This window comes from Vidua chalybeata, chromosome 1, assembly GCF_026979565.1.
Source record: "Vidua chalybeata isolate OUT-0048 chromosome 1, bVidCha1 merged haplotype, whole genome shotgun sequence".
In the NCBI taxonomy this organism is placed as follows: Eukaryota; Metazoa; Chordata; class Aves; order Passeriformes; family Viduidae; genus Vidua; species Vidua chalybeata.
Window position 1 is genome coordinate 34,364,737 of NC_071530.1, and position 23,226 is coordinate 34,387,962.

The window sequence follows — 23,226 nt, forward strand, 5'->3', positions numbered from 1 at the left end:
CCCCTAACTGCTTCTGGTATGAAAGTCAGCTAAGCAGCCTTGTGTTGTTGTTTCCCCCAGGATATCTTTTATGCTTTCTGTTTTTTTTTTTTTTCTTCCTTCCCTTTGGAAATCCAAGTGTTTATTTGCATGCAAGTTAGGTGAATTCTTTTATCTATTTGTGTATCATAAACCAAAGCAATTAGCATACTGCAGTTACAGTACACTTAAAAACCAAAACAACCCTACAAAAACCTTCAGTCAATATTATTTCTGGAGGGAAAACTCTTAATTAAATTGTATGCAAACTACAACAATAGGCAAAGTTGTTTGGTGTTTAATAATAACTCTTTGGGTCAGGGGGAAGAGTGAAAAAGTAAGTGTAGCAGAGAGCTTTGCATGCCATTAACCCGAGGATAGAAATGAGGTCAGCCTTTGAAGGGACAGACAACACACTTATCTGCCAGCATTGGAAAGTCCCAAAAGATTAGGTTATTTGCCAGATGTTACTGGGAGTTCATCATTGACACCCTCTGCATCATGGGCTTCATCTCTCGCCACAGTTGCAGTTGCCTTTTCTGCCCTTTGCAGGCTTCCTGGAGATCTCCAGTGCATAATGCTTGGTTTTTTTTCCTTGAAGTAGGTTTTTTTTTTTTGTTGTTTATTTCATAGCAATAGGCATGGTGAACCATCTTAACTTGTGAAGCTGATCTGAAGACTCATTGTTTTTCTTTCATACACCCACGATAATCCTCTTGGTATGGGAACCATGGACTTGAAGCACTGTGACTGCCACAGCTCCGGGAATGGGGCTGTGTTTGTGAAGGGATTTGTAGAAGACAGACTACTCACCTCACTTAATATTGGTAACCTTTTGAAGATGAATGAAAATTGGGGCAGACTTTCTCATAGGCTAAGAATGTTCTGTTGTTTTTTATCCCTTTGCCTGAAAAATAACTGTAAATGCAATTCTAAGCAGACTATTCTTATATTATTAGCAACTTTGTAATTAATCAAATATCAAGAGTGTAATCAAATATTAAGTGTGTAATCCACTAAAATTGGTAGTGAGGGAGAGTGGGTGCTATTAGATTCATGTCAGTAATGACTGTATGAACCTGGAATGGTGTTCTCTGCATGTATCTTCTCCTTTAAATCTTTCAAGAGTTTGGTAGTAAATATTGATTTCAGCTAATGGTGGTTTTAACTTCTTTGTGCACATGCTTTGCCCCAAGGGACTCTGTCATGTACAGGGAGAAGCCAAGACTTGCTCATAAAGAACAGAACAAATACATTTTTCCTTTAAAATGTTAGATATGAGTGGTGGTCTGGTCTCTTGAAGCAAGATTCCTGTCACTTGTATTACTGCAGTTGTTTTGCAGTTCTGCAGAACAATTTTGAGATGGACAGTGACCTAAATAAGGACTTTATTATCACCATGTACATCTGGTACATGATATTATATACTGTATTATCACAATGCATCTGGTAAAAGAAGTCTCAGTGTTAAAACTTTTAAAATAGTGCAGAGTGCTTTTGTAGCACATCTTTTAAAGCATTTGATGCTTTCAGTCTTGCTCTAACATAGCCCATCCTTCCCTCCCTTTCCTCCCTTTATTCCCTTTCCTCCTTTTCCTCCTTTCCTCCCTTTATTCCCTTTCCTCCTTTTCCTCCCTTTCCTCTTTCTTCCCTTTCCTCCCTTTCTTCCCATTTCCTCCCTTCTTTTTTCTCCCTTTTGTCACTTCTTCCCCTTCCTTCCTTTCCTTCTTCTGCTTTTCCCCATTTTCCTTGTGCTTTTCCTCCTCTTCCCCTCCCCTTTTTTCCTCCATCCTCCCTTTCTTCCTTCCCTCCCTTTCAAGACCCTCATGTCTAACTTAGTCTTCTGACATGAGCACTTCAGTTAAATGTCTGATGATACAGCACAATGACAGTATTTGCTCATGTTGAGAAAAACTTGACATTCAGATGCTGTTTGACTATCCATGGACATTTGGTGTTCTCCCTAACATTTGTCAAGTCCCCAGACCCAGATACTGGTTTTACTTCAGTAGATCTGAATTAGCTGTTAAATTTCCAGCACTGGAAAGCAGAAAAATTGCATGTAGGGGAAATGGAGACGTACTTCAGGTATTGTTTCTCTCTGTTGGTGTGCAAAATGCTGTTGTTGAATAGAGCCATTTCCTTACCTTGGTGCAGCTTGTGCTGCTGCTTGTTCAGTTAAGCAAACCCTGGTGCTGTCAGCGAGGTTCTGGTCTGGTCTCTCATGTGGTTTCAGACTTGTAACTAGGGACAGCAGGTATTAGGGTTATTCTGCAAATGCCATCAGTGGGGGACAGTTGCAGAACTACAAGCCTGGGCCATTTCCAGGTTAGGCTGGCCCTGTTTGGCCAATCACAGAGTGCAAAATAACCGCATTATTCCTCAAAGTGTTTTTCCAGAGTTGAAGTAATAGCCATCTTGCCCTATAAAGATCTTATTTCTCCTATAGAATATTTCTGTGCTGAGATAACTTTCATGAACTGTTTTCAAAAAGGGCTAGGTGGTTTTTTTTTTTTTTTTTTTTTTTTTTTTTTTTTTTTGGTGTGTATGTGTGCTTTCATTTTAAAGCCATCTTTTCACCTCTTTTCTCTTATTTCCATTTTTGTCTTCTGTGGCCTGTGCTAGTAATTCCACGGCCATTTCTGTGTAAAACAGCAAATCCATTTGCACTATAGCAAGTGAATCTGTGATGGGTTTCCTATACTGAAATGGGGAGTCCAAGAAATGTAATTATTTAGACTCATGCATTTCCACTAGACTTGAGAGACTGATCATCTAGTGCAGAGGACAAATTGTGCCCTCCACCAAATACTTGCATGGGTGATACACAGTGTTGAGCTCTCACACTGCTGCTATGTGGGAAGGCAGTAGGTCATCTGCTTTCTATTTTGAGTTTCTTTTTCAGAGGTATCCTTTTACTCCCCTCCTCTTCCTCAAGCCCAGTCCTCAGTGGTTTGCAGTCCTTCCACTGTCTTTCTTTTTTCCATTTCTACTGGTGTCTTCTTGCCCCCAGTCCCCTTGTGATTCTTTCTCCCTGTATTTACCCCCCCTCCTTAATTCCAGAGTTTTTCAACATTCATTCTTGTTCCGCTTTGAAATATCCTATATTTGCCCCATATTCTTTTGGTTATCCCCAGTTATGATCTTTTTTGAGAAGAAAGAGCTCTGCATAAGTAGAAGAAAGTCAGGAAGCAGCTATTTGGGTTTCTTTGATAACAGAAACAGTGGGTTTTAGTGGACAAATGCTGAGTTAGGGGATCAAAAACTTTTCTCCCTTGGCTGATTTGAAGGTGAATGAATGTACCTGTAAGAGAGAGAAGGGACAAAACCTTAGGACTGCTGGGGAGCCTTCCCAGCACTGGATTTTGTTCAGGCAGGCAATAAGTAAACCATGTGGCCATTTAAAAAGAACTAGGGTGTTCAGACACGTGAAAAAAGAATATTTTTGATACTCCTTTTGCAAATGATCCTGAAGTGTGCCAGTGGCTAGTGACTTCACAGATGCCAGCCACAGGGAAAAGACTGAAGGAAGGCTGCTTGCTGTTGAGACAATTTACACATCAACTGCTTTTTGAGAGCACTCGACTCTGCATGAAGATTTATGGTCCTCTCTTCTTTTAAAATAAATGAGTAAAGGACCAAGTTGAGTGTTTTTCCACACATAAATGTCATAAATGCAATCCCAAAAACTTCGCTGGAGTACCAGCAAGGGCTCAAGCCCCAGCTCAAATGTGCATTGTATTAAAGTCCTTCTTGGGAACTCCAGACACAAATTGCTTTCCAACATCCAGTACCATTTGGAAATGCTTTAATCCTGAAACCAGGGGGTTTCTAATGGAAATGCTGACAGACCCTTCGTTGTAGCAGCTGAAGCAGGCAGGGCTGTGATAATGAGCCTGTATGCCTGCATGTGGAAAGCGTGATGCTAGTTCAGAAAACAAGCACTTCCACTGAAAAGCTCACGCTGAGAAAAACCACCGCGCGCCGTTCCAGCACAATGCTGCTTCAAATTGGCTTTGCTCAAGCAAGTATGTATTGGGAACAACAGTGGGCATTAACCCTGCATGTATTACACTTCCAAAACCAACAAGTCTTAATAGTATTTCTAATAACGCTCTAATTATCTATAAATAGCACGGTATTGAATAGCCATGACTAGCAGTTTAAAATGCTGCATGCACTGGGGTTCTTTGCTCTTCACAAGTGCACTGTAACCAAGTCTCCTCTTGCTTTTTAAACATTGTGCCCATGACCCTAAAAAATAAGTGATGCTTCATTTCTTGCTCATGTCTCTGCATACCACTGCTAACACTAGAGACCGTGTGCTTTGTACCTGTATTTGGAAATCTCAGTGACCTTGGTCACACCAGGCTGAAGAAACCTGTCTTGCAAGCATGAACCCAGGTGATTAATTTCAACAAACAGGTTGCTTATAAGAGTGTAATTACTCACTTGTGCAAATGGCAGGATGGGTGCACTGACCTGCATTAGACACATTGTAGTATACACCTCCCCATCAGTTCTTTTTCCTCTGTTAATCAGAGGCCTGAAAACCCTGCAACATTTAGACAGCTTGAGGTTGAAGGCTGAAATGTCACTTTTAAAAGAGGGTTAAAAAGGTCACACAGCTGCAAATAATAATAGCCCAATGAAAATCAGATTCTTACTGCAGCCCACTTCAAGAATAACATTGAAACAGGAAACAAGCCTGCTTGATGTTTTTACCAGTATGGCAGTAAGATTACTGCTGAGTTTAAAAAGGGGGAGAGAGAGACAGAAAGGAGCATACTTTCTTGGTCTTAGATGTAAGAACAGTTTTTCTGGTTCAGAAAAGATGATCCTGGGGCTCTGCAAAATCTCCTTGAGGAGCTTGAGGATATGGGGTACTTCCCTCTGGATGCTGCTGAGAGGAGATGTAGTTTGTTGCTGTGTTCTGAGAGTGGTTTTGTTTCTTCTAATGGCTATTTTTTCTTTGTTATGTTCTTGCATTCCTCGCTGTGGGCTTCAGTTTTATTAATTATAATAAAAACTTTTTAGAAGACTCATGCAAAAATCAAGCAGTAGGAAAAAAATCTTGGCTTGCTGCAGAACTTACTTGTTTCTCTACCATATGACATAGACTGGAGAAACCTTTCTCTTGTATTTTTATTTATTTCTTTTTATAATTAGGATACCCTAACTTCTCCTGAGCAAAGTGATATTTCAGGAGAATAGCAGGCTGCAACAGCATAGCAGATTTCCTCACTTACACATTCTGCCAATAAGGCTCTTTACGTGGTCACAATAGGGCAATAAATGCTGACAGATGTTGTTAACATGTCTATTAAAATTCAGCCCCCTTTTCTGCTGGATTATACACTCATGGCTATTGTTAATAATATCAGAACTAATGCTGACATATCAATAATAGTGTTCGCTTTTATTTATAATCCTTGATTGCTTCTTCAAAAAAGTCACAAAGTTGCAATAAATTAAGCTATTGATAACAGAAGCAAAAAATTCAGACTGGAGCAATTTTTTAACTTTACACTCATCATAGATTTGTCTGATATTCTTCATGTTCATTAATTGCAGTGGTTATTAGTATTACTACAAGAGTTGCATGAGTGTAACTTGAATTTTTAAGATCCCAAAGGCTAATAAGCACCTTAATTTAGATGGAAAGGCTGCTGTGATATATTTTTATTAGGTGAAGTGGAAATGTTGCCATTGGTTGTGCTATTTCCTTCCTTCACCTGCACACAGTGTGGAAAAAGAAGACGTGGATTGTGTGGCCCAGCAACACACGTGAGACACGTGAAGAGAAGTGTGTGCCAGAGGCTGTGTGCAGCTGTCTGAGCTGAAGGATGGGAGATGCCTGCCTGCATCCTGAGAAGGATGCCATGCAAGCTGTGCTGTGCACAACCAGAACACCTCTACTGCTGAAAGCCCCCAGCCTGCTGCAAACCTGGGGTGAGGCCCAGTGGTGCTGGTGCAGCCACAGCTTTTGCAGAGCTCAGTGGGATTGAGGTGTGCAGGAGGTTCACACTCACAGCCCAGATTTTCGGCTGCTTGCTCCTGGTCAACATTCAAGCACAACACTGGAACTACTGCCATATGATAACCAAACATCAGACACTTGCAACAAGTGTAGGCAGCAGGCAGCTTCTTCCACTCATTTACTGTCGTAAGAGAGTCAGTGGTACCACAGTCTCAACTGCAGTGATTGCGCCACGCGTAAACACCAGTTCTGCAATTTGTCCTGAGGGCACTGTATACTGCCTGGTAACACATTATATAGGTCAAGTTCTGCCAGACAGCACCTTGGAGTGAAGGTGATACAGCCACTCTGGATTATTGCTTGTTTTATGCTTAGTGTCTGCAGAGAATGATTCTCATGGAAATAAGCAGTTGCTTGTACATTTGGGTAAAACAATTTGATGTCGAATCTGACACCAAAACAACAAATCCATGTTTTCTTATAGTTGATTTCCTGGAGCTGATCCCTGCATTCAGGATTCTAGTCCTCATCTAACATGTTATTTTGGTGCTTAGTCCATGCTTATCTACTAGATAACCTTGAAAATAATTTAATTTTTATAAGAGCATGCACTGATGGATTCAGGGACTAAAGGTCAAACTCAGGGTGGGGAGGGAAGTCTTAGACTTGCAATACTCAATAAGAAATCAAACTCCAAATAATTCCTGGTAATGTTTTGAAATTCACTTGGACACTTGGGACCAGAATTCTAACTATCTTGTTTTCTTTAACTGAGTCTCATCTGTTGTTTTGCTATTGAAAATGCTGTTGTCACTGTCCCCTGAGGAGGGGAAAAAGGGGTAACAGAAATTTTTGGCAGTGCTTCAGTTGCAGGAGCAATTGAGATATTAAATAAAGCCTTTCATTATCCATGCATAGCTTCTTTTTTTTCCTTTTCTTTCTGTGTAAAGGAAAAAAGTTGTCTTTAGGAAAGACAACATGCCTGGGGTCACATCCCATAAATAGAGGTGGATTTAAAAATCTAACTTAGCTGGAGGTTTCGGTTTTGTTTTTTGCAGGGTTTGTTTTTCTAGTCAGTTATCTCTCTGCTGCTTGTTTCTTTCAGACAGGATAGTGTAACTCAGAGTATTTTTGTGTCTTCATCTCTGAAGAGCTTGTCTATGCACAGTCTGGAACTGAAATAACTGAAATTAGAAGTAATTTAACACCTTTAGTTATTTTAGTATACGAATATACTCTTTCATTTCTGATTATGAGTATCCTATTTCAGTTTAACATAGCTGTAAGTTAAATCAAAACAGGATATGAATAATCTTAAAGGAGTAAATTAGGTACAATTTTAGTTATTTCAGTTCTAGCCTTGTGTGGATACATAAGTTATGCCTGAGTTAGGGTCTTTCTTGACACTTTATTGTATTTTTTTATCGTTTATCTCAGGCCAGATGTTGGTAGAGATGCTCATGATCAGTTGGTGCTTATTATCAACTTTTGGGAGTAGTGTCCTTGTGGAGGTTGAAGGACAAATGAAAGTAGAAATCCTTCACTTCTGCATTCTGCTTCTAGGAGTCAGTGGAGTCAGGCAGAGGGGAGTTTTTTATGTCACAATTAGGAAAATATACTGTCAGGCTAATGTTGTCCACCAGAATGAAGTTTAATTAAAAAGAAAATGGTATCATCCAGTGAAAATAATTGCTGCAAGTATGGGTCTGGCTGATGTACTGGTTAATAGTGAATTATACTATCAACTGTAAGCATGCTAAAGATACTCCTGAAGATAGGAAAAATAAACTGTAGCTTGAAAAAAATTCAGTGGGTTTGAGCAATTTTACCACCTGCCCCTCTGCATATTTTTGTAGTTATAAAATCAAATGGTGCTTCTTCATCAAGATATTTCTCTTGGGTCATGAAAAAATTACCCAAACACCACTCAGATATTTTTCTAAAAGAGGCTGTGGTGAGGCTGAGTTTTAAGGGATTTCAGGGAATGTCTAAACATAAGTCATCTGCTTTAAGATGGGTCAGTCACTACATTCTAGCTGGTAAAAACAGTTGTTCCAACAGGCTGAAAACATTTCTGAAATAATACTCCCTAAAATTTTACTGATTCTTTTTTTTTTTTTTTTTTTTTAATTTGCTCAGGGACACTGCCTTAGTATTGACTCAAAATCAGGTGCATAACTGCTTTCTGAGGGTGAATGTTTCATCCTTTGCCTTTATTTAAGACTTGGGAGCTTTCCCCCAGGGTTTAGTTCAAGGTTACAGGACTGGAACTGCTATGTGGAAGTGCAGTTTTAGACAAAACTTCACTGCTGAAGCTCCTGAGGCTCTAGTTGACCTTTTAAAGGATGGGGATGCACTGTTACCTTGTGTGCATGGAGAGCATGTATGTAACGTATTTAAGTTATTAATATCAGACAGACAGTATGGATGCAGAACTTCAAAAAGTGGGCTCTTTCTCAGAAGTAACCTAGACGTCTGGTTTTAATGTTGTTCAGCAGGAACTGAAGGAGGAAAGGTAAAACCTTTAATTCAAGATATTTCTGAGAAGACACGGTCTTATCTAATAACAACACTGAACATATGCTATTTTCTGAGGCAGATTTATGCTGTGAAAGCTGAACATTTTTCTTTTTTAAAAATAAATTGGTGCTCAGGAAGGAGCAATAAGAATTTAGACTGTAGAGAACCTGTAGCACAATTAGTACTCTGAGTATGAAAACTTTGTTCTGATCTGTTTGCAGAGTTTGAAATAAAAGCACAGACTGACATTTCTGTATGTTGCATGCATGTGTGAAGTTTAGAACGTATATATTCATAGGTTCCCTTTCTTTCCCCCTTCCCCTTTTAACATGTAGATTTATGAGGAATCAAAGATGAACTTGGAGCAGGAGAGGCCTTTTGTCTGCAGTGCCCCAGGCTGCTCACAGGTGAGTGGAGTCAGCGGTGATATTAATTGAGTCCTCAGCACTAGCTCTGGCTTGTATAATGCCTCCTGATATATTAACACATGTCTAATAATAATATGTGTGTCAGGGTTTTTTTGTGTGGTTTTTTTTTTTAAGACCTGCTTCCCCTCGATTCTCTCTTTTCCCACAAGACACTATTACAAAATATTTCAAGCAAATACAGCAGCCAGTCAAAAGAGAGCTGGTACAAGTGCTCCTCAAGCTGCTTCTGTGCCTTTTCTCATCCCAAAGCCTAATGTTTCAAGACATGTATTGCAGATTCCTTTAGGGACTATCAAAAGAGGACACACTAGGCAGGACACATTTATTTGTCTTCTGCTGAGATGTATGATGGAATATATTATGTTGCTATTGGGAGGCCCTAACCCTCCTTGCATTTTTTTTTCTGTTTTAAATATTTAAATACAATTATATCTTATTAGCTGATTTTTATCTATTTATGTATTTATTTATTTTTAATCTTGAAGACATCTTCCTACTAAATATTTTCTGTGGAAAATGCAGCCTGTAGATAAATTTTGCCCCAGGATGTGCATTTGGGATTCCTGTCCTGTTGACTGGTGCTCTGCCATACATCTCCAAGGGCAAAACCTGACCTGTGTTTAGGTGTTTAATAAGCTTAAAAAAACCCTGAAGTGACAAGGATTTTACCTGCTGAGAATTGAACTGGGGTGTGTGTGATTTTTTCAGTGATTTTGCAGTGGTGAGAGAAGTTCCCCCACATGCAGTGATGAGGGAAGTTCCATGTGTGGCACTTCTGACCCTAATTTGTTTTAGTAACAAGAACTTGTGAGTAAAATCTTCAGAAAAGGGTGTCTTTTAGGCTTTTGCCATGGGCTTCCTGTGTGCATCCTGTGTGATACAGCTTACCCATTTTCCAGAGTCCTCCTCTCTTAATTAGTGAACCTTTTCCGTGTTTCAACTGTATATTGGGAGTTTTCAGCTGGCTAAGGTATTTACAGCTCTTTAGGTTCTTCTGGCGGAGGGATGGGTGACTGTTAATGAAGTGGAGGTGTTGATTTTGCCAAGAGCTGAAATGAGGAGAGGCAGAAGCCTTCAGTCCAGTTAACAGCTGGCTGAGTGGCTTTGCTGTTTCACGAAGAGTTTTTCTATGGGAGGCAGAGTGCATCTTTTGGATTATCCCTCAGGCTGAGAATATGCCACTTTATTTTTCCACATGCAGAGTTAAACTTTTACCATTCTGTCACAGAGGTAGAATAAAAGTATCTGAGTTTAATTGTGATGTTTATTTACATTTTGAAACTAAATTCCACTGAAATCAGTAGACTTGAGTGTTGTCATGTCAACTCTTAATTAGTTTCCTCAATGGAGGAGAAGCTGATCCAGACAAGCTCTTTCAGGTTTTCAGAGAGCAAGTTTGGTTGCATGCTGTTACAATTTGGAAAGATGAACAATGTAGATGTGATGTCCATCTTAAAAAACTTTTGACTTCCCATGACCCCTGTTTGTAATAAATGAGGACTTGACATAAGTGTATAATGCAGAGCTGCTGTCCAGCTAAGTTGGCTGGGGACTGGCTTCTCTCTTGGCCCATGCAGATGTGTGCTGGGGGCTTATAAAGTCAACCTTCTGCACAAGGAAGAAAGTAGACCTAGAAAAAAGACAAAGAAGTCTGGGCTGGAGGAACAGTTTCTTTTCTGTTGCCCCATGCCCTGTTTAGGCTGGCTGACTTCATCATGAAGAGAGAGCATGGCATCCATGAAGGAAAATCCATTATCAAGAGAAATAAATATGGGGTCTTTTTTTTCCCCTTCACGATTTCATTGAGCAAAGTCTTTCTCAGATATTCCCTTTGTTCTTAACATAAATTCCTAATGCTGCATTTCTTCCAGATGAGTAAGCAGTGAACCAGAATTTCACAGTGAGAAAAAGGTCTTTGGGATTTCTTTCTTTTTCAGTTTTTTTTTTTTTCTTTTTTTTTTTTTTCTCTCAGAGAATTCAATTCCATTTTTATACTGCTTTGTCTATGGGTTTAGAGAGATTCTCAGAAGGTGTAACATATGGCAATTATTTATGCTATAGCCAGAAGCAAAGTCACTTAGCCAAGAGTATACTGTGTTGAAAGCATTAGGTCCCTTTAGCTCTGTTGTTACTGTTTTTTGTCTCCTATGTACCTGTTGCTTTGAAGAGCTGCTTTTAATTTTTTTTTTCCTCAAGCCTTGGTGATACTACTTTTGGCTTTTGATAATCCTGAAATAACCCACTTGAAACCATCTCAGTAGCAAAGGTCTGTGTATGCACATTCTGGTGAAGGCAACTTCACAGAACCATTCTGCTGTTCGAGCCCGAATGTGCAAGTGCTTGAGCATTTATTCAACCTTGTCTCTTCTTTGTTTTGTTCAAAAGAAGTTATTTCTTCTAGAAGTCTGTAATCAGATTGTAAAACAAGCTTAGCACACTGATTAGTTTCTTACAAAAAACCATCTCTCCACCTTCTCTGCTTGACAAAGGAGAATAATTTGATTTAGTATCATAAAGGGTCATAACTAGTTGCTATAAAACTCTGCACCATTTAATTGCCACTTCAAATCAAGTAAAAGTATCAAATATTTCCAAAATTAAAGACGTGTATTGTCTGAATACTTTTGGATAGAAAAAGCTGGCTTATTTAGTTACTTTTATAGCTGCTCATCAGATATATGTTGCAGAAAGACACAAAAGCAGAAAAATCCAGTAAAGTGATTTAAGATTTGCCTCATTATTTAGCAATTGCCGTGGGCTAAGAGCATACAGAACAGCAGCTATCGCAGATGCTCAGGCACGTGGTGACTTGTGAGGCTGTGGTAGCTGGAGTGGGTGTCTGAGACCCTTAAAATCTAAAACTTGGACTGTAATTGTTTTCAAGCAGTTGCATGACACCTTATGGTTTTTCATCCCAGAGAGCACAGCAGCAACTGTGTTTCTAAATCAAGTACAGCTATTTGTTATTCATACTCACTCGTATTTTCAAATATTCTGTTTCCTGTGCCATTTGGACACATTTCTAGCTGGATAAATTTCTTTCTGTCTCTCATTTTTGAAATTCTGTCCAATGCCAAAAGTTTATTAGAGAATTAAATTCTTCTTTTTTTCTTTTTTTTTCTCTCTTCCTCTCTCTCTTTCTGTGTTTGCCTGACAGCGTTTTCCAACAGAGGATCATCTGATGATTCACAGGCACAAACATGAAATGACTTTGAAGTTTCCTTCAATAAAAACAGATAATATGTTATCAGGTAAGAAGACATGAATTCAAGAGTTGAGATAACTATTCGGATGATGTTGAAAGCATGACTCCTATTGGAAAGCTACTGGTGAAATGACTTCAAGATTGGTTTTAAAAAGCCCCAGCTCCAATTAAATAACAAGGAGAGGTGGATTAAGCTAGAATGCATATCTTTGAACAAAAAGACAGTTGCCATTCTTGTGCCTTCATACAAGTTTGCAATGAGAGGGAAAGAAATCACTGACCCTCAGGCATGCTGGCAGCTCTATCATTGATTTCCAGTGAAATACAGGCGCTTAAGTGCGTGTCACTTGGGAGCCCAGCAGTGAGAGTGTTAATGAAGTGTATTTGTACTGTTGCTGGAAGAATTGCTATTTAAACTGGACAGACTCACTTCAGCAACTGGAAGAGGCCACATTGTATGAGCCACCTGTGTGGTGACTCAGGAACTGCCCACTGTAAATAGCCATAACCAGAAAGGTGAACAAGTGGGTGATATCCAGTACTCTTTCCCCATCTCTCTCTGCACCTCCCCCTTCATAAACAGGGGTTATTTGGTATTAGGTATAATTGCTATAATTACTATAATTTCTTGAGTAATATATTTCTTATGCGGTCTTTCTGTGCTCTTGTCTGTGTAACCACATATCAGTGGCTTGCTGGCCTTTAGTCAGCATTGGGTAAAGTCAAGCTAGCCCTTCATTTTACTTTCCTCTCCTATTCCCTTTCCTATTGTTTATTCTTTGGGCTATAGTAATAGACTATTTAGAATAGTATCTCTAGACTTTTTCATGTTTCAAAGTAATGGTAGAAACCCCCCCTGTGTTGCAAATGTGTGTGTGGATGTTCAGCAGTGTTTGTTATTTGTCTTTTGCAATGGGCTTCTTCAAGGTAAATTGTGCCATTTCAGATGCAAATGTATATTCATTAAAGGGACTCCAGCAGACTAACTATTTTCTGGTTAAACTGTTTCAATTTTTATGAAAATCATAATGAAGTAACAATGGTTTGCAAATATTAAGGTTTGGGGTGGATTTTTTTTTTTTTTTTTTTTGGTTTTGGTTTTGGTTTTTGGTTCATTTTAAAATGCCACAGTGGACTAAGTTTAGAAAGAAACAGTACACAGCATTTTGAAGACTAGGTCTTGTAAAGTGCCTGAGTGCCAGCTATGCCCACAGAATCCTGTGTTTGCAAGCACAAATGAGGAAAAGTTGCTTTTGCATTTGGCTGTGTCCTTTGGCAGTGAAACTGCTCGAAGACATCTGTGCTGTGGGCACATTCACCCTGTGCAAGTGGTGGCTTTTGTTAAAAGTGCTGGCTTTCTGTTTGGCAAGACTTTTGTTCAAGTGCAGTTTCTAAGGAATCTATTCTGTCATCAGGAATCCCCTGAGCAGAGTAGCTCCATTTGTGTTTGGTAACTTCTATGATTTAGCCGTCCTGCTCCTTCCAATGAGTTGCTTTCCTAAGCAAAAAGAATGTCTGTCTTCCAGCACTACCACTGGTACTGGGCCCCCTAAACCTGCAGCTAGCCAACTGTACATACTAATGTAGAATTTCTGGCCAGAAAGACTCTGAGATTGCTTCTAAGGGATGTATTCTTTGAAGTTTATTTATGATGATCCTCTGTAGTAGTGAAAGAATAAAAAGCCACATGTGTTCCCAAAGGCTGTGGCCAATGTTCCTGACTGTAATGCCCTGGCAAATTGGTTCTGAAATTGGTTCTGCTGGTGTATTGATTCCTCTTTTTGTGCTTGTTTGCTGAATTTGTTTGGCATTTTGCAGCCCTTACTCAGGAAGCATCATAGATCATCTACTCTCTGCAGGAAGACATTGAAAAATAGTTGTTTCATTACCCACTGAAACCCTGGGGAAATCTAAATACCTTAAAGTTTAAGATGTTTTATTCTTAGATTTCAGAATGAAAAATTAATGATACATGGGAAAAAGAGACAGACTTTTCTCTTAGACATTTGTCTTCATGTCTTCCTTGTTTTTTGCATTTTTGCTTATGTGACTTCTTAAAAAAATTGTTCCTGTCATCAGTAGGTTCAAAGAATTGCAGCAGCAACTGCCCTGTAATAAGCCAGGTGCGGTGTTAGTTTTTCCCCCCTCTTTCTCCTAAGCTGCCTAGAAGTCAGATTTTCTAATTTTTTTTTTTTTCAGTATGTTGTATACTATCTTTTAATTTGTTGTGTATTAACATTATTATTAACAATTAGCCATGAAAAGTAACATACTGTATGCTTTCAGGTAGACATTAGAATTACTTACTCTGTTTAAAGAGGTAGCTTAATCCTCAGTCTGGGTTCACTATAATATCAGTAATACTTAACACATATTAAACATGTTTTTTATAAACTGTTCCTGGAAGTAGGCAGTGAAACTGTTGGTTTTATACAAGACATCTTAGAAACTAAGCAAAATATGACTTGGGAAGAAGAAACTTATTTTTTGTGTGAAATCTATGTTTGGGCCTGAAATATAAGATTCTAAGACAGAGGTAAAGGTATGTTATATGTGAAGTTATACGTTGCCATGTAAGTGGGGTCAGTGTCTAATAAACAATGGTGCATGACCTGATTGCAACAATTGGTGCTGGTTTATCAGGTATATCTTTCCAGGATTTTCTGAGTTATCAACTAGCTTTACTATGTTTTCTACCATTTTTTTCATGCTGGCTTAAGAAGAACAAGTTGTATTAAATTTGGTGAACCCATCCCTTGAACCAATTCAGAAACCCCAGATACCCATGTACAACAAACAGCTTTCTGTTCTCTGACTGTATGAACGGAAGGAAAATCCACTAGAGGCATTGCACTAAAATGCAAGTGATACTACTGTTGCACAACTTGACAACACAATTCTGTCTTTTAAAATTAATGTTATTTGTTCCTCTTTGTTGTATGCATTGTTAGAAAGTCTTGTTAAGAATATGGATAGAGAATCATCGATATTTTCTATTTCCATCTTTCCAGCTAAAAAAGAGCTAATTGAGATAACACAGGATATCTTATGTAAGTTTTGCATGCTAGTCACCATTGCAGGCAACTTTATAGTTAAATTGACTGAAATAGATATCAGCTCTTTGCTGTTGTGCAGAGTGAACTGTGTTTGCATTGCTTCAAAACTCTCCATTGCATTGTGTGACAAAGCTTTTGTCTTTAAACACCAAAATATTAATGTCTGTAGAATAGATTGCTTCCTCCAGGGAAATAATAAAAGCCCTGTGGAACTGAACTTTGGGAGCTGGGGATTATCTACATAGAAACCTTTTTTCCTTCCTCATTCTATTTAATGAAACCAAATCCTCTAGAGTTTTGGTGATAAAGCCCACTGTAGAGGTAGAAACAGTTTTCTCTAGATGGAAGAAGTGCCTGTAATAAAGGTAGTACAAAGGTATTCCTTTTCCCAAGTAATGCCCGTGCCCTTGAGGTAATTTACATCACTCTTGATTGCCTTAATTTTTTCCTCCTTGTAGTTTACAGAGAGGTTTTTCTAGGCATTAATTTTGAGGCATGCAAAATGATTGGGTATGAGGACTCATACTGTAGTTTGTTTTCTTGTTTGCTTCTGTGTCCCTTGCTTTATCAAAAATAAAATGAAACATTTTCTTACATTTACTGGCCAGTTTCAGAGTGACCAGAAGACTTTAAAAATTAGTTGTACCCAGTATGTGTACCACTCCAGGAAAGTCCAACCAGTTCTTTAAAGGGTACATATTTAGGCAGTAAAGTTCTTGGTAGCCCTCATCTCGGCCGGAGCAGTTTCACCACCTATGTTTGAGCGCACTTCTTCTTCCTCTCCTCTTTCTCCACCTGGTTGTTGTTGTATTATGATGTTGAGCTCCTCAGTGGGTGGAAACCTGTGAAATCAATGAAGACGCCTTTCTGAACTTCTCAGGACATTCCTCTGTAGCTGCTTGATGGGTAGCCCTTCAAATTTCTGTGCTAGCGCCATTACTCTGACTTTGTTATCATTGTATGAAAGTACAACAAGGGTAAGTGTATAACTTCAACAGAGCCCACAGCTGAACAAGCCAAATGTCTATTATTATTGCACATCAGACTAAACAATTTTTTTTTTGAAAGAAAAATGAAGAATCAAGTTACACACTTTAGAGCTGTGCTGTTAGGTATCTTTTAACAAAACAGAATTTAATTTTTTTTTTCTCAAAATGAAAGCTTGTTTCAAATAAACGTCCTTTGGTTCTCCAGGGCTTTTTTAAACTGGTAGCATGCTTTAAAGTTTCCTTTTGTGTTTTGAGGGATGAAACTCAGGAATTCAAAGTAATTTTAAAAAACACATTCTGGATGAATCAAGTAAGTTTCTGTATAGCAAGCTAATATTTTATTTCCTGAGCTGTTGTTTTGAAAACAATGTATTGAGACTGAGTGTCCTTTCTGAGAGTATTATTTCAATCCCCACACCCCCAAACAAACAACAACATTGCATTTCCATGCATTGCCAAATATTGTGAGTACATAATGGAACCTTTTGACTTTATTGAAGACTTCAAGTTCCCCATTGCCTTACCACATATATTTTTTTATGAGTCTGAAAAATCAGGTATCACTTCAGATATTGAGGACAGGTTTTCAAAAGTCAGCAACCAAAATATACACAGTATGTGAAATTCTGGTCTGAATATGTTTGCTGAGTGCATCTGAAATCCCTTCCTGTAAGATATAGTAGGTTAACTTAGGATCTGCACAGGTGAGATCATTTGAGCTTGCTCTGGGTTTATATATTGTCCATTTATTTTTTTGAGGCTTATTTAAACTTAGTTTCTTGCAGCCTTTCTGGTCATGACTGTGTCATCACTGATTATTCTCCTGAATAATAGGCTGAACAATATTTTCATTGCCTAGTCTGAAGCTTGACATAGTCTGTGTTTAAGCTGGTGATGAAGTTGAGATAGGAAAAAATTCCTAAGTAATTATCAGATGACAAGTTTACCTTTGAAGGGACAGATGGCTAGAGGCAGATGCCTCAAAGGACAGTAAACTAGTTCTAGAGGGTGGAACTAATTGAGAATGGAAAGATTTTTACATGTGGAACAATGGGTCTGGGTTGAGATAGCTGATCAGTATCTTGGGTTAACCTAGATAATCCTGTATCCCAAGCTGCCAATACAAAATACAGTTTGTGACTAATATTAGAGTCCTGGGCTATGTGAGTAGCAGTGGGCCTGCAGAACAGCTTCCTATATAATAACGTTTGTCCTCAGCAGGAATGCTGAGAGTGGTGCTGGCTCTGTCTGAGTTCTGGTCCAGATGGGTCTGGCTCATCCAGCTGCTGAAGTGCAACAAATCAGAGCCCTGTTCTCAGTGAGTCTGTAATAGTTGTGGGCGCTGGTGATAGCAACAAAAGCTTTGTTTGTACCAACAGGGAACAATGAGGTCAGGCACAAGCTGTTGGAACTATGAATGCATTTTTAAGTGCTGAGAATTAGGAATATTTTATTAATTCTGGGAGACCTGATCTTGTAGCTTATGCTAGGGTCTCCTTTGTGATACTCCTCCCAGTTAAAACACAAAGGCTTGCCTAATCTAGGTAAAAGAATTTCTGTGGTGTTTAGAGCGATTTCTTCTACTATTTTGCCCACATCCTAAAGAAGAACTGGTGTTTAGCACAGGCAAAATAGTTGGTTGCTCAGGAGCAAATCAAGCTCATTAGACTTGGTAGCCTTGAAATCCTGGCATCAATGAGTTCAGTGTATGTGCAGTGTAACTACTTTACTACACAAAGTCTCAACATTTTAAAGTCTGGATCTTTATCATTTCTGCTCTCACACAGACAGAGGTTTTGTGGCCTTCTGGTTTCTGTGAATGTTGAAGGCTGAAGTATTAGAACTAGGAAGGCAGGTCTTGTTTTACATCTGGCTGAGCTGACTTCCAGGCGGTCTGTGGATGAACCTTAGGCTGGCTGGTTGATGGTGCTCCTTCCTCACTTGGGAGAAACGAGGGGCTGTGTGTTTTAACAAAAATCTTGATGTGAATTCCTGCCAGTCTGATTTCTGGAACATAGGAACTACAGTAGCAGTATGAGGTAATAAAATAAGATCACCATATCGATATATAGGTGGTGCAAACAGTGTCATTATCAGTTTTGATTTTTTGAGATACTAAAATAGTTAACTGGAAAGTTCAACTGTAGGCAACACCATTGGTTATCTTGTAGTGCAGAAGATAGATCTTCAACATGAGCAGAGAAAGGAAGCCATTGAGTCCTTTGTGAATTTGAAGTCAAATTCTTGCTCTGGCTTGCTTTTTTCACTGTTAAAATGGATTTACTTCAATGGATAACTTTTTATTCCTTTTGGTCAGTACTGGGCCCAAGCAACTCTGAAGAAACACAGAATTTTTCATTCTAGTGAAAGTAGTGGCATCTACTTCTTTATGAAACCATAGTTTCTCATTTTGGCCATGAAATTGATACCTTGCTTATTTGATATGGATATATCACTTCTAACAATAAAACATTTCCTCTGTTTTCCTCACATTCCAATACTAATGTTCCCTATGGGTCCAGGAAGGCTTAGCAGCAATTGTCTTTGATTTTCTACAAAGCAATGGTGTTGTTCACTAAAGTAGCATTTAATCCTTTTTGGAAATTAAATATATTTCTCCTGCACTTTAGTGCCATTCATTTCCAGTACGAGCTCCAGTGCAAGGGATTAAAACAACCCTGGTGTAAATCTACTGAGTTTACTGAGGTTACTTTAGAGATTTGTTTGGTGCTTCTTACTGAGGATATGGACCTGTGAGTGCTGAGTGTCCTCAGCTCCCATCGATGCCAGCACCTTGCTGACTCATCTCCTTATGCTGAGTTCTTGCAGGATTCTTAGAAAGTTTTGTTTCTCACTCTGGTAATACAGTAGTTAGCTGTGAAAGCTAATAGATAAATAAGTGCACATTCCCAAATACTTGTAGTTTGTTTCCTTTAAGCTCATAAATAGGATGCTCAAGCCAAAAGGAATGAAAAAATAATTTTAACATTAAGGACTTGCATTCTGATGTTCCATCAGAAATATAAATGCAAATGAGTGCCCTTGGATTACCTGAGAAAGTCAAACCTGGAGTACCATATTTGATACAGGTGGAAATTGGTTTCTCCTGGCTTTATAATGGGGGAGGCTGATCCTCTTCCTTAGTTTCTAAGTGAAAACTGCATTTTCTTTTGTGTACCTTGCTTTTGTACTGCTTAATTAGGGGCTGATGTGCATTTCCATCCTGATCATGTAAAATTCATGGTGTTAGGTAACTGTTTGCTGTAAGGGGGTAATATTAGAACTTGACCCAGCTTAGCTAGGTGCAAGAAAGCAATTTTTCCTTTGTTGAAGTGGAAAGCTTTTTCTAAGGTCAGAATTGACCTAATATGGGCAACAGGGTTCAATATGATGGAGTTTTCATTCTTTAAAGAATGAAATACAAACAATAGGTAGTAGTCAGGGACTATGCTGAAGATTATTTTTTAACAAAATGAGTCCAATCTTTCTGTAAAATCAGGTACACAGCATCTCGAGCTGTGACAGAACCTTGGGAAGAAGGAGCCAAGGTGGAATAATTAAGAACTAGACTCAGAATGAATAGAAGTGCCTCAGACCTTTGCTTTAGGGTGTCTTTGGTTCCCAAATTTGAGCTTAATTTTTTTTTCCTGAAGAAAGAAACTGAAATCACTGAAACAACAGTCTGCATGGCAATTTTGCTTGTCTGTCTTGCAGGTTTTTGAAAAAGTGCCAGAAAACCTTGTAATTTTCCTCCAGCCCGTGGCATTAAAGAGAATACTGCCCTTCTTGTATTAATTATGAGAAGGCAGAAAAATCCTATTGATTAAGGCATTGAATTTTTTTTTGACTCCAAATTTAATAGTTTTGCATGTGTTATCAACACTTTCAGGTATAAAACACAAAATGATGCTTCTTCATGGCCAAAATTTCATTTTTCATAGCTTTTCTAAATGTTGTTTAACTCTTCCTTCAAAGATTGTGTTGGAAGCAAAACTTCTTGCCATGGCTACCTTTTTTGCTAAGTATGTGTATGTTTGAGGGGGTTTTTGAGCACTTGAAGGCATTAACTAGCATGTATCCACAGCAGTTAACACGTGTGCTGTGGTCTAAATGTGCATTAAGAGATGCACTGTGTGTTGTTCTGCATGAGCCTATTTTTGGAGGTTTATAGACAGTTCTAACGACCATTTGCACACACTGAGGAAATGCACTTGTGTTATGTGCCCTGGGAAAACCCACACTGTTGTCTTTCTGCCCAAATGATGACTGCTGCCTGGTTTCAGATGTTGATGGCGAGCACTGGCTGCCTGCAGCATTTAGCGTCAAAATTCAGCACTGTGTGGATTTCTTTAATGATGGTGTGGCAGGTAGGGGTGGGAAGGCAAAGAGAAGTTTGGTTAGAACCTCTCTTTTCCTGGCAGACTATTTAATTGTCTCCCTCTTCTTTTAATATTGAGCACCAATGATCATTTCTTGTCCTGTTCTCAGATCAGACTCCCACACCAACGCGCTTTCTGAAGAACTGTGAGGAAGTCGGCCTCTTCAACGACATCGACTGCTCCCTAGAGCACGAGTTCAGGAAGGCACAAGAAGAAGAGAACAACAAAAGGGTGAGTGTGAGCACACTAAGCCCTTCCTCCCCTTTTGATTCCTTGAAATGGTAAAGGAAGTATCCTTTCTTCTGTGCAAAAGCAGATTGAGCTGTACTACCTAGTAGTAACCTTTTGATTAGAAACTAGGTGGCACTATAAATTGTGACATACTTTTTAAAACTATTGAAGCAGTTGACAGAAATAAAAACCCCAAACCAAAAAAACCCCAGTATTAAATAATAAAAAAATGGTAACTGTGTTTGCCAGGGTTTGATTCCAAGTCTCTGCTTTTAAGTAAACTATAACACAAACCACACACCTCTTGAGGGAGAGGCTTGGGAAAATTATATCATCTTTGAAGTGAGGATTGCAAACTGGCTCAAATACATTACAGGGAAATTTGGCTTACGAACGGGCATTTACTTAAGAACAAAATTTTTTTCCTTTTCTTTTTGTTTTTAATTCCTCCATAATGCAATGGGCCCTTGGATTTATTAATCATCAATACCAGCTTTATTGTGTTTCTGTATTTCTCATAAAGCATTCAAGCTGAGCTGGGAAACTTTGACTTGAAACACTGAGTAGATAAGATAGCCCATCTTCAATTAGTATTCTTTTAGTTTATTCTAAAGTTATTCTGTCAGTATTCTGAACTTTAGGTTGAATTATATAGGCCACCTTGTATATAAGTGTACTCCTGTACCAAAGATAGTTAAGAGTGTTTTCAGGGATCCTAAAGTGTTGTAAAAATTTTCAAGGAATGGTAAAAGAGCTTAATGCACTAGAGAGGCCAGCAAGAAAAGAGGTAAAGCTGCCTGCTGAGGTGCAGAACAGGAGAGGAGGCTTGTAGAAAGAGAAGGGAGTCCAGGAGCAGCTTGGTTTTGGCTTACAAGGAAGTGAGTCAAGGTATGGTTTATTTGTGGTTCATAAGGAACAAGACTGGGACAGATAGAGGAGGAGAGGCTGTGTCATGGTATGCTGAGCAAGGAATAAGAGTGTCCAAATGTGAGAGAGTTCAAATTTTGGTCAAGTATTGGGAAAATAGCACAGACTGACCCTCACAAATTTGTGTATTGGACAAATGTTAGGAAACAGCCAAGTATTGAGATAAATGTGTCTAATTTTAGACTTGTTAAAAAATTTGTGGTTTAGGTTCTGCTGAGGGGAGTCTTAGAATAAGGGAGAACACTTCTGTACACTCCTACTTCTTTGTCCATTATAGGATTTCTAAGTTGTTCTCTGTGCCTGATGTTTATTTTACAGGAGTAGGAGAACAGGAGAAATCTACTGAGGTAGATCTGAGTGCATTTAGTCCCAGACTGCAGTGCTTGATGTTGCAGAGAGATTTCAGTTTGCAACGGATAGTTGCAAAATCTGATTAAAACCTAGACAAGGGCATCAAGTTACCTGATAATTCCAGCTGTTTAGCAGTCTCTGGAAGTCTTATTCTGCCCTCCTACCAACCCCTGCAGCTGCTATTGGTGATCTCCAGGGAGCAAATAAGTGATCATGGGGGTGGGAAATTAAAAAAAAAACAAAACAAAAACAAAACAAAAACAACAAACCAAACCAAACAAAAAAAAAACCAAAACAAAATAAAACAAACAAACAAACAAAAAACCAAAACCAACCAACCAAACAAAAAACAAACAAACAAACAAACAAACAAAAAACAACAACAACAAAAAAACCACCAAACCTCCCCCCAAAAACCCGAGGTGAAAAAAGGAAAAAAAGGAAAGGAAAAAAATGGGGCATAAGTTAGCTGGCTAACCTAACATTTGCTCTGTGTTTCCAATTAGTCTGCTGTATGTTCATTCTTACATTACTGACTGACTGTCAGATAGGAATCTGAAGCAGGCCCCAGTAGGGCTTTGCACAAATGCAAGAGACAAAGGCCAAGACAGAAGGAGACTCCTTGGGCTGCAGCTGTCCCTAAGGAAATGCTTCTAACAGCCTATCCCTGGAATATGAGTGTGATGTAGTGTTGGCCTAATGGACCTACCAACACATGGAGACTAAGGTTAACTGCATGGAAATCTTACTCACTGCACAGAAAAGTCTTCCAAAAATATTTTTGGTCATATTAATTTCTCTGGACTCTGAAAGAAACTGTTTTGTTTATTTTAGTATATCACTGCAGCTTAGCACACAGCTTGACACTGAAATCTTGTAACATAAAAACACTTTCATTTCATTGGCTTTTTTTGCTCCTTGAGAGTCATACTTTGAAAAGTCAGAGGATAAAGCTCAAGTAGCTGCATTTTTTTCTTTCTTTCTTATTTTTTTTTTTTTTTAAGTTTTCTGGGTGGGTGCCCATGGATAATCTATGAGAATTTGTTGTGATGAAGCTGGTTATGCAGACTGGTGACTTCCCAAATTAGTGAAGCTCTGAGTGCATTGGTTTAGGAACACCATGTGTACCATTTTTTAAAGGT

The 23,226-nt window shown here is 38.7% G+C and overlaps 1 protein-coding gene across 1 annotated transcript in view; it reads left to right on the forward strand.

Annotated features, from left to right (window-relative positions):
• CREB5 (cAMP responsive element binding protein 5) overlaps positions 1-23,226 on the forward strand; it is a 251,583-nt gene that overhangs the window by 32,969 nt on the left and 195,388 nt on the right. The window contains exons 2-4 of the mRNA XM_053955521.1: positions 8,854-8,925; positions 12,104-12,197; positions 20,685-20,806. Coding sequence (XP_053811496.1) covers positions 8,854-8,925; positions 12,104-12,197; positions 20,685-20,806 — 288 coding nt within the window. The remainder of the gene's footprint in view (positions 1-8,853; positions 8,926-12,103; positions 12,198-20,684; positions 20,807-23,226) is intronic.